Source organism: Hyperoodon ampullatus, assembly GCF_949752795.1.
Source record: "Hyperoodon ampullatus genome assembly, chromosome: 2".
Classification (NCBI taxonomy): Eukaryota; Metazoa; Chordata; class Mammalia; order Artiodactyla; family Ziphiidae; genus Hyperoodon; species Hyperoodon ampullatus.
Window position 1 is genome coordinate 9,914,696 of NC_136915.1, and position 11,100 is coordinate 9,925,795.

Genomic DNA, 11,100 nt, shown 5'->3' on the forward strand with positions numbered 1-11,100 from the left:
ATCCCCCTGTGTAAAAACTGCTGCCCTGACACCACGGTGGGGAGGTGAGAAAGATAGTAGACATCATCATTGTTACAGACGATGAGGGACTTTGTTGTTAGGGAAGACTTTGAACGCTTATATCAATCTCTGACTCAACCTGGAAAGACAAGGTGAGCTCAGCTTTTTTTTTTTTTCTGCTTTATGATGAAAAGGACAAAGCCTGTTTATTCATTCCTTCATTCAACAGACATTGCTGAGCACCTACCATGTACCAAACCGTGATCTAGCCTTTGAGGACAAAGCAAGTAAGAAAACAAAAATTCCTGTCCTCACAGAGGTTATGTTCAAGGCAGTAAGTGAACAAGTGAAACACGTGGTACCTCAGGCAATGATAAAGGCCATAGAGACAGAGTACGCAGGTAGGACCAGGGTGGGTATAGGAAGGCTTGTGGGTACTTACAGTGTTAAATAAGGTGGCCAGGGACGGCCTCACTCAGAAGGTGACATTTGAGCAGAGTCGCAGAGTCACAACAGAGGAGGGGTTGAAGTGAGCTGAAGTCTCAGGGAAGAATGTTGTGCAGGTAAGTGTAAGTACCTAGGCCCTGGGGCCTCCTTGGCCGGCTGAGGATCAGTAAGTGCAACCAGAGCGGAATTAGGAGGTGGTGATGAGGTCCCAGGGCTGGTGGAGGGAATAGTGTTTGTGATGTCTACGGTGACTTATCCAAGGCCATTTCTAGTAGCAATTCCGGGATGCAAGCTCCGACTTCAGAGCTCTCCTTTCCAGCTGCATCAGGTTGCACGAGCCACTTTCTCCTCCGCACGGGCCCTGTCCTAGAACCAGGCCCTCACCTGAGTCTGTGACTCACCTGGTTGGACCAATGCTTGCAGGACATGGGGAGGCGGTGAGGGCAGGTTGTGATGTATAAGTGGAGGAGGTCTGCTGACTCCCATCCGAGTCCTAAATAGCCTGTCCTGAGCACAGCCTCCTGAGCACAGGCCTCTCCCGTGGTGGAATCAGCAAGATGTTCTCGTTCCTGCTTCTGGTCCTTGCTACAGCCTGCGTGTTCTCCATGGGGGTGGGGCTGTGGGTTGTCGGCAACCACTTCCTCACTGCAGACATCCCTGCAGCCGTTGGCCACCCCGTGAAACTTCAGGTCCTCCATTGCTTCTTCCAGCTGTTGGTGACATGGGTGAGTTTTGTGTTTTACTTGTCTGCTCTTTCTGAGGATTAAGGAGGGGGTTGGGAAAACACGCGCCAGAATCTTCTAGTTGAATTAATAGTGGTATCATGGCAGTGGAGGCTGACAGCATATTTCAGACCTGAATAATTTCTATTGGGTAACATGGTCCTTAACCTCTTCCTGGTGTTTCTCAAGCTGGACTGGGCTAAGAGCCACAACATTCAGAAAATGATTCACTTTCTCAGCTAACAGAGAAATTCCATCCTGCCTCCTGTCTTATTTTTTTCACAGCACCCACCACTCTGTGAAGCTGTGACGATAGGAATAATCTTCACAGGGCCCTTGTTACTACCTACCTGCTACCTAGAAGCAGCCAACAACACGATAAAGAAATGTAGCAGATGGGTAAATTAGGGCAGATGAGCAAAACTACAGAATGTGACTTTTTAGAAAAATATTTTGTTGCTTTTGAGAGATGGAAAACTGTTCCTGTCCTATAGTCAGACCCTGCTCATTGTTGCTGGTGTGTGTAATTTAATCAGATCCTTGGAAGTAGATCATGGCGAGGATCGAGTAAATGGTGCCAATAAGGATTCGCTGTACTTTTCCAGAAGGGCTGACAGAGACTGAATATAGGAAATATGTTTCTTAAGTCTCTTACTTCATGCAAAGGAATTGCAAGCACCTGTTCTCCCTGTAGACCTTGAGGGAGGAGAACCCAGGAACCAGGTTTCTTACCTGCAGGCTCAGCTTCTACAAGATGGGATGGTTCAGTCCTGTGGTTTTTCTGGCCTTGAGTCTCATAGTCTACACTCCAGGTTTCCAAATATAGTGACTCAGTTTCCTCATCTGCAAAATCAGGGAAAGTAAGAGACCCCACTTCAGAGCATTTGGTGGGGATGCAATGAGTTAATCTATCCAGAGTGGGCTTTACATGCCTGGCACAGAGTAAGCCGTTCATAAATAATAGCCTTATTGCTATTTTTTTTATTTGTTTTTTTCTACAAAGTTGTGTTGTGTAACTGCTGTGTGTCATTCTCCCTTTCCAGCTCGGAGGATCAGTGATGGGCAAGAGAATAAAGTCCCAGACAGAGTCGGCCTGCAGGGAGTTTGGACACTCATGGCAGGGAGGGGTGAAGAGGCAGCAATAAATAAGCAAACTCACTACAAATAAACCAAGTGACAGAGTGGCAGGTGCTGTGAGGAGAGTAAAACAGGGCAGTAGAGTGCAGTAGGGCTTCTTAACCTGGGGTTCCTAGAACCCCCCAAGGGCAACAGAATGCAAAGAGCCCATGAATTTGGATGGGGTGGAAATTGCCCCATTTTCACTAACCTCTAATGCAAATGTAGTATTATTTCCTTTCATTATGCATGAAGGGGACAAACTACCGCTGGGATAGCAGAACCCTTGACTTTGTCACCAAGAGGAATCACGGATATTTTCAGAGCCTATTATAGCTACTGCAGAGATTGCAAAATATCGCATATGTGCCTCATTCCTTTGAAATTATGATAGTATTAGACCAGCCACTAGATCTTCTATTTAGTGTGCTAATAAGGAAGCATATTAGGTATATTATTACAGCATACATTTACTCTAGTATTTTGATAACCATGTTTCAGTAAAATGTAATAAACCCATGTATTTTATTTGATGTCTTCAAAGGTATTCTGTGAAAACATCCACGAGCTTCACTAAAAGCTACAGTGGCCTTGGTACAGGAAGAGTGAGGAACCACTGGAAAGAGAGTGCCTGGGGGAGAGCCCACATTCCGTTTTTATTGATTGATTGATTGATTGATTGCGGTAGGCGGGCCTCTCGCTGTTGTGGCCTCTCCCGTTGCGGAGCACAGGCTCCGGACGCGCAGGCTCAGCGGCCATGGCTCATGGGCCCAGCCGCTCCGCGGCATGTGGGATCCTCCTGGACCGGGGCACGAACCCATGTCCCCTGCATCGGCAGGCGGACTCTCAACCACTGCGCCACCAGGGAAGCCCTATATTTATTTTTTATCCTGCAAACTTACAGACATAACTCAAAGGAGACAGAATAATATAAAGAAGCTCCAGGCACCCAACCCAGAGCATTCATGATTATTGACTCCCAGCCAATCTCATTTCATCTGTGCTCCCACATTTACCCTCATTCCCATTTTCTCAAGAGTGGATCCTGGACGTGGTATTATTTTATCTAAAAATATTTCTGTAGGTATCTCTAAAAACTAAGAACTGTCTCCCCATCCCTTTTAAAAACATAACCACAATGCAGTCATCATCACGTCTTAAAAATAGCAGCAAATGCTCAGGATGGCCATGATGACTAGGGTGGTCCAGAGCGTCTCCCTGGGAAGAGACGTCACATCCAGGCTGAGGTGGGGGGCGTTCCAGATTGGAGGGACCCTCGAGGGGTGGCCAGAAACCTGGTTTGTGGGGCTGGGTGTCCGGTGTCTGGGGAGAGAGTATGGAGACGGGCTGGTGCTGGGGCAGCGTGGGCCTGGGCGGGGGTGAATTTTCTGCAGGTGTGATGGAGGCACAGCGCGGGGACCTGCAGGGCTGCAGGTCCAGTCTGTCCTCCAGCCGCTCTGCAGAGGGGGCCGCGGTGGCAGGGCTCCGGCATGGCACACGCTGAAACCCTCCCCGCCCCATTTCCTCTTCTCTCACCAACAGGGGACGATTTTTGAGAAACTGAGAATCTGTTCTATGCCCCAATTTGTCCGTTTCATTCACGAGCTGGTGCCGCTAAAGAAGGATCCGGATAGGATAGTCAAGGACCTCTGGTACGGGAGGATCCCTGTGAAGCTGTACCAGCCCAAGGCGTCCTCAAGCACCCTCAGGTCTGGCATCGTGTTCTGCAAGGTGGCGGGGGCATCGTAGGGAGCTTGAGTAAGAGTCCTTCCCTCAGACCACCCCGCCCGGAGTGTGATCTTCTCAGAGCAGAGCTGGGTGGACACCCATCTTCCAGCGGGCGGTGGCGCTCCTGTCATCTCCCCAAGGTCTCAAAGCTGCTATTATGACCAGGGAACACCAGGACAGTTAGCGGGGCCCAGATCATTCAGGCTAAGATATGGAATGTATTGACCACTTCCTGGAAGTAAGGATATATATATATATAGTACCTATGTGTATATATATATATATGTATATATAGTACCTATGTATATATATGCCTGTGTATGTGTATCTATGTATGTGTCTGTGTGTATATATATGTGTGTGTATATATGTATATAAATATATACAATTCACGTAACATAAAATTAACCATTTTAAAGTGTACAGTTCAGTGGCATTCAGTACATTGAAATGTTGCGTGACCACTGCCTCTATTTAGCTGGAAATAAGGATTTAAAAAAAATGAAAATAATTAAACACACAATTGTTTCACAATAGCTATTGATTAAGGCAAATTCCGGTACAGGCAGACAGCTTTTCTCAACTCTTTTTTCTCAACAAAGAGTTGATAAAAATTAATGAGGGCAAAAATGCAAAATTGAGACGATGTTATTGTTTTAATTTTTTCCATCATGAATTAAGGAGAAAAACCACCTTTATATAGTGCTTTCTAACCTGTGGAATGCCAGGGTCATGTAGTCTTTGAGAATAAGGGATTTAATGCGACCATGGTTTTGATTTGGTCTGCGTTATCAATGGTAGTAATAGCCAATATTTATTGGTTGATATTTATTAATATTAATATTTCCATGGCAGATCCTGTGGAAGCCGTGTATATGTATGATCTCATCTAAGCCCCCAACAGCCCTATCACTGTCATTATCCCCATTTTACAGAAGGGGAAATTGAACCTCAGGGAGGTGAAGGGACTTGCCCCCTACCACTTCAGGTCAAGCTAAAAGGAGGCAAATTTGGGATTTGAACTTGGGTCTGAATCCAGAGCTCACCCCCTGAACCACTGTGCTCCATGGCCAGACAGCTTCTCAGATGCTGTGAATGAATTGGAGAATTGACAGGGTTGGTGGGGGGTGAGTCTTAGAGAAAGTTGTTGAGACAGTGCCACAGAGGAGAGGTAGTGAAAAGGTTGAGAGAGGAAGGCTGCTGAGAGCTAGAGGAGAGTCTGCAAAACCTTGTTAGAATCAACCTAGGCACTCCGTCTGTCATGGTTGTTAGTGAGAAGGGCCAGTTGAGGATGGCTGGCAAAGGAAACCCACTAGTCTTCCTAGCTTGAATGTTTCAAACCTTTCATTTTCTAGAAACTCACCGTGGCTTATGCTGTCATTTGTGCAGGGAGAGTGACTCAGTGATTCTAGCAGTTGGGTGAGTAAGGGGAAGATGGGGAGGTGCTGGGATTCCAGGAGTGCCAGGGCAATGATGGGGAGGGAGGCTGGGGCTGGGGAGACAGCAGGAGCAGGGGACGGGTTGTGAGAAGCCAGTGAGAAGGAGAGCAAGGAAAAGGGAGGGGAAGGGAGAGACAGGGAGAGGCAGAGATGGGGCACTCCTTCCTGCAGGTGACCCGTAGGTATGTTTAAACGATGCCTTTTGAGCACTGCATCATCTGAAAACTGGACGGGGTCAGGGGGGTGGTCTTCGTGAAGCAAATACAGTGCAGAGCTTCACCACCAGTGCACATCTGGGTGGAACACTCTTCATTGAGCAGAATAGCCCTGCACATTCCGAACTCTTAGCACCTCCCTCCACTAAATGCCCACAGTACCCTGTGCTGTAAGCCCGACAACTTCAAACACTGCTACATCATTTCCAAGTGCTTCCAAGAGGGAGGTCCACCCTGGTGAGAGCCACAGAAGGAAGCAGGAAAAATTAAAAAGCCACTCTCTCTCTTAACCAATCTGGGAGTGTCACCCTACAATCTGGAACCTCGAAGGGTCAGGAGAGACCTGGGACGGGCCCTCCCTGGGTCTCCACATCAGGCAAACTGGACACATATGAGGAGCATACTGAACACTATAGTGGTGTGGGCTCGCCCTCCTGCCCTGCCGCCTGACACATCGTCACCAGCGCCACGGTGGTTCCTCCTGATCAAGCAGTTCCTGAAGTTTCATTTAAATGCAACATGCCATAAAGAAATACCCACTGCCCACGTCTTCGTGGGAATACAGCCAGTGGAGTAAGTAAAAATTACAGAAGTCAGTCCTGGATGAGAGAGAGAGACCTGGAGAAACTCCTCACTTTATAATTCTTGGCTCCAAAACTATTTCTGCAATGGGATGGAAATCTTGACCCAGTTGTTGGCCACTATATGCCTTACCGTTCTGGTTGTGCTGAAACAAGAGGTCATCAGTAGAATATACTAGCAAATCCTTGCAAGAAAGTTATTTTATGACTCCAAGGGAGATGGCGTTTTGGAGTTTAAAGCATTGTTGTCCCAGCCTGAACCTAGGGTAGCTTAGAACAGGGAGCCTCAGAATAGAAATGGCTGACAGAAGATTTGTTGAGTCCATAAAGTATTTCCTTTTTTTTTTTAAATTAAAAAAAAAACACATGAGACCAGCATTTAAAATGGTGAAATTTCTTGCCAACCCCAGATTTCTGGAATCTCTTGAAAGATGAGGTGGTCTAGCACTGCCAAGCTGGCATAGCCGCATGAACATGGAGCCATGGTCTGGAGTGGGCGCGGCTGATCTGGAGGGACCATATGTTAGCTGCTAGCCCCTTCTGGTATTTAAGTCTTCAAGATCCTCCCACAAAACTTGTGAGCATGGCAGGATTACTTAGAATCTACACCCAAGCAAGCCTTATAAAAGAATAAAAACAGGTATGAGTCAGGGAAGCAGCATCAGGTAGGTTCAGAAAGCTGGGGATCATGTTGGCAATAGCTAAGCTGTTGACCATTAGGTGGATGACAGGGCTCTTGTGGTCACAGGCTGTCCCCCCAGTTGTCATCGAGACAGTGGGAATAGCATACCACTTTCTGAGCCTACATGCCCAGCACTGAAGTCTTTATGTTTGTCACCTAGTTTAAGCTTTCTACCTTAATGTCACCTGCCCAGGCTTCAGAAAAAGAAGTTAATGGAAGAAATCTGGGCTGAAGGATGTTAGACACAGGTGTCTTGGGCTCTGTGGTGAGTGGACACTGTGCTCCTTACTTCCTTTTCTGATACCACAGGATGCTCAAGCATAGGTTTCTGGTGATAGTAAGAGACTCCATGGTGGCTACCATCTACTTCTTGAGGTCCTTGAATACATATGGGGCAGATCCAGCCTGGGTCATGGTCTGTGGTGACAGTGTGGGTGGGGGCGTGGCAACAATACTCTGTCAAAACCTTGTGGACAGTTCTGATCTCCCCAAGATCCGTGCTCAGATCCTGATCTACGCCGCTCTCCAAGCCCTGGATTTCCAGCCTCCTTCTTATCAGCGGAACAAGGACATTCCACTGCTCAGGCAGAATTTGGCCTTCTACCGTTGGTGTGGTTACCTGGACATCAGCCCCTCCTGGGGCAGTCATCCCTGGGGTGGAAGGTGGGGTCAACTCCACCTGGTGCTTGGATGGGCATGGAGGATGGAGGGAGTGCTCCCTCACATTAACACTTACTCCACTATACAAGCTAAACTGAAGCCTGAGTCAAGGTCCTTGGAAGTGGCAAGAGATGTCAAGGACCACTGGGCAAGTTGACCACCTGCCACTTAGGAATAAAAATTCCTTTGAAAGGGATGGCCCAGGCTCTCATGCTGGCCCCATCTGGCCTTCAGGAGGCTCTGCTCCTGGTTGGCCAGTGGTTTTTATAGGCCAATATCCAAGTCTACTGCCCAATTCCCCATGTTTGCCCTTACCTTGCTTTCAGTTGAAAGTTCATGCTGAAACATGGGACAGAGAGGAATCCCATTGGATGGCTTCTTGGTCCATTCACAGCAGGAAGACCAGCTTTGTTGGAGAAATAGGACCCACTCACTGAAAGCACATATTTTGGTGGCCACTCAGCTGTTGGGGAGCACTGTCTCTTCTGAGACAGGCCTCCGAGTTGAGTCTGGGTAGGTTCCCCTCCTGGATTGTTGTCTTGATTCACCCCTGCCTCTGGAGATAGGTAGAGGGACATGAGCTGGCCTTCTGGAAATTTGGGTGGTCGGCTCTTCTACAGTGGGCTGGTGAGGAGTGGGTGAGCCACAGGAAGATGGTGCCCAGTGGAGATGAGTGGGTTACACTTTCGTGTCCGGAAGAACTGTTGGGTGGGCTCATTTCTGAAGCTGCTTCCTTCTGCAGATCGTGGGAGAAATAAAGCACTTTCACCCCCAATGGCTGGTTTGATCTGGAGACCCAATGCTCATCTCTTCTCCTTTACCAATGCATTGCTATCCTTCCTGAAGCCCGTCATGAGGCTCAGGGAATGGAAAAGGGATAGGAATAAATGTTCCCTGAGAGCCAGCTGCATGCCAGGCTCTGTACTGGGCTGTTTAAATCTACCACCTCAATGTGATGAGAAACACATGTGCTGGGTTGCTGCCCAAGCATTTTATAGTATGACAGCCCTGCTCACATCCAGAGTCTGGACATTTTGATAAAGACCCGAGCTTAGGATTCCTACCACAAGTTCCTGCTTTGCTTTGCCCTGGTCACCTTTTAAAATAACCACTTAGAGTTGAGCCTGTGAAAAGTTAGTGACGTCCACCCCAGTCACCTTAGAAGGAACAGGTGCTTGCTTGCTGCCCTGCTGGCCATATCCTGCTCACTCATGACCTGGAACAGAGGACTGCTCTCCCCACTGCTCATGAAAAATAATAAATCTTGTTACTTTACCTCCTTTGTGTGACTGTCTTGAAACTGCACCTTCAGTTGAAATGACCCCTGGGTTTTTGCTTCCCCAGAGCAGGAGTTCAGATGTGGGGTGGGGGAGCTCCCTGCTGACCCCATGTGGATGGCTTGTGCCCTCTCATTCATCAGGTCATCATCTGCATAGTCTTAATTTAATATACCAGCTACACCGGTCCTCCCCTGCCATATGTGCCTCACATGAATTCTACAAAGTGGGTATTCTTTTTAAAATAATTTATCTATTTTATACATATTAGTGTATATATGTCAATCCCCATCTCCCACTTCATCCCACCATCCCCCAAAGTGGGTATTCTTAAGCCCACTTTACAGATGAGAAAACTGAGGCCCAGAGACATTAATAACAATACTTATTTCCTGACCCTTTCCAGTCAGGCTCAAGGCCAGCTGATTCAGTAGTTTACCCAAGGCTGTGTAGTTGGCCGGGCACTGAGCATTGCAGCCCTGGTCTGTCTGACAACAAACTTTTTCTGCTGAGCTCTATGGTCCACTAGCTCTTTTCTTTCCTATCATTCAGAATTAAAATGAGAGACACGACTGAGCCACATGACCTTATGTGAGTCATTTCCCATCCAGCTGGGTGTCAGCCTCCCTCTGATCTGAATTAGACTGATAACGTCAAGTCTTTTTGCCATCATTTTTTGTTTGTTTGTTTTGCTTCCTTGACTGTAACTTTCTCTAAGTCTGAATGGCTTTGGAATTGGTAACTATAGCCCACTCCAGGAATGCACAGCTGATGTGCCCCACTAATACGGCTCAGGAGAGATGGACACCTCCATACCTTTAAGCCCAGGTGCTCCGGGAGTGTTTTTTTTTTTTGTGGTACGCGGGCCTCTCACTGTTGTGGCCTCTCCTGATGCGGAGCACAGGCTCCAGACGCGCAGGCTCAGCGGCCATGGCTCACGGGCCCAGCCGCTCCGCGGCATGTGGGATCTTCCCGGACCGGGGCACGAACCCGCGTCCCCTGCATCGGCAGGTGGACTCTCAACCACTGCGCCACCAGGGAAGCCCTCCGGGAGTGTTTTCTCAGTAAGTTCCCAGGACTTTCGCTGGAAAGATCCGCCAGTTAGCCCGGGGCAAGTGCCATCAGATAGAAAATAACGTGTTGCATCCCAGATCGCTTTCTTTTGTCAGAAGGCAACCGAGGACAAGATCTTAGGGCAAAGTAGAAAAAAACTGTGTCCTCCTCAGGGTACTCCTCACCCCCACCCAGGAACTCCTTGACTGTCTGACCCCAGACCTTGTCTCCCTTTACCCCTGCAACCTCTGCTCCAGAGTGCCTGCCTGCTCTCTCCTCCTATCCTAGTACAGGTTAGGCTCCACTGCAGTGACAAGTGGCCCCACAGCCTCAGTGGCTTATGACAGTAAAGGTCTATTTCCTGCTCAGTTACCTATTACATGACCCTCAAAGGTCAGCGACAGTTCTGCTCCACATTTGTCCACTCCTGGATACAGGCTCTATTTGAAATATCTCCAGTCTCATGGCAGAGGGAAAAAGAACCTGGCAACTCACACGCTGGCTCCCCAAGCTTCTGCTCAGCAGTGATGCTCACCTTTTCTGCTCACCTTTCGTTGGCCAGAGCAAGTCCTATGACCAAGCCTGATGTTGACAGAACAGGGAAGCATAATCCTCCCCGGAGAGGGGCGAGAGTTACTTTTGGACAACATTACAGCTTTCCACACTCTCATTCATAATATTTTCATTTCCATTCTACCTTAAAATTAATTTTAAATTATGTAAGTGATACACAAATATATTCTCCTTTTATTTATTTATTCATTTTGGCCGTGCCACATGGCTTGCGGGATCTTACTTCCCAGACCAAGGAGAGAACATGCATCCTCAGCAGTGAAAGCACAGAGTCCCAAACACTGGACCACCAGGGGATTCCCTTTTTAAAAAAAATTCTCCGTTTAGAGATAAGGCTAAAGTCCCTTTTGACCACCCTCCCTCAACTCTATTCCTTTTTATCTGGATTCATCCACTGTTACCTTTTTTAGGGGGTGGAGCGTAGGTTTTCCAACCCTTCAAAACCTGTTTCTATGCTTTCACATATGCAGATATGTACCCACAGAAAATATAGAGTATTATTTTGTGGGATGACTTTGACATATATTGTATATAACAGATACTATTCCGTACATGTTGTGCCACTTGAGATTTTTTCACTCAACAACGTATCTTAGAAATCTAGCCT

General features: G+C 47.7%; 1 protein-coding gene across 1 annotated transcript; it reads left to right on the top strand.

Moving 5' to 3' along the window:
- Window positions 1-1,004: 1,004 nt before the first annotated feature.
- AADACL3 (arylacetamide deacetylase like 3) lies at window positions 1,005-7,747 on the top strand (the record flags this gene model as incomplete). The annotated part of the gene is given in 5 exon segments (XM_079719795.1): window positions 1,005-1,172; window positions 3,828-4,008; window positions 4,011-4,043; window positions 5,369-5,432; window positions 7,240-7,747. Coding segments are annotated over 5 exon segments (954 nt in total).
- Between the last annotated feature and the right edge of the window lie 3,353 nt (window positions 7,748-11,100).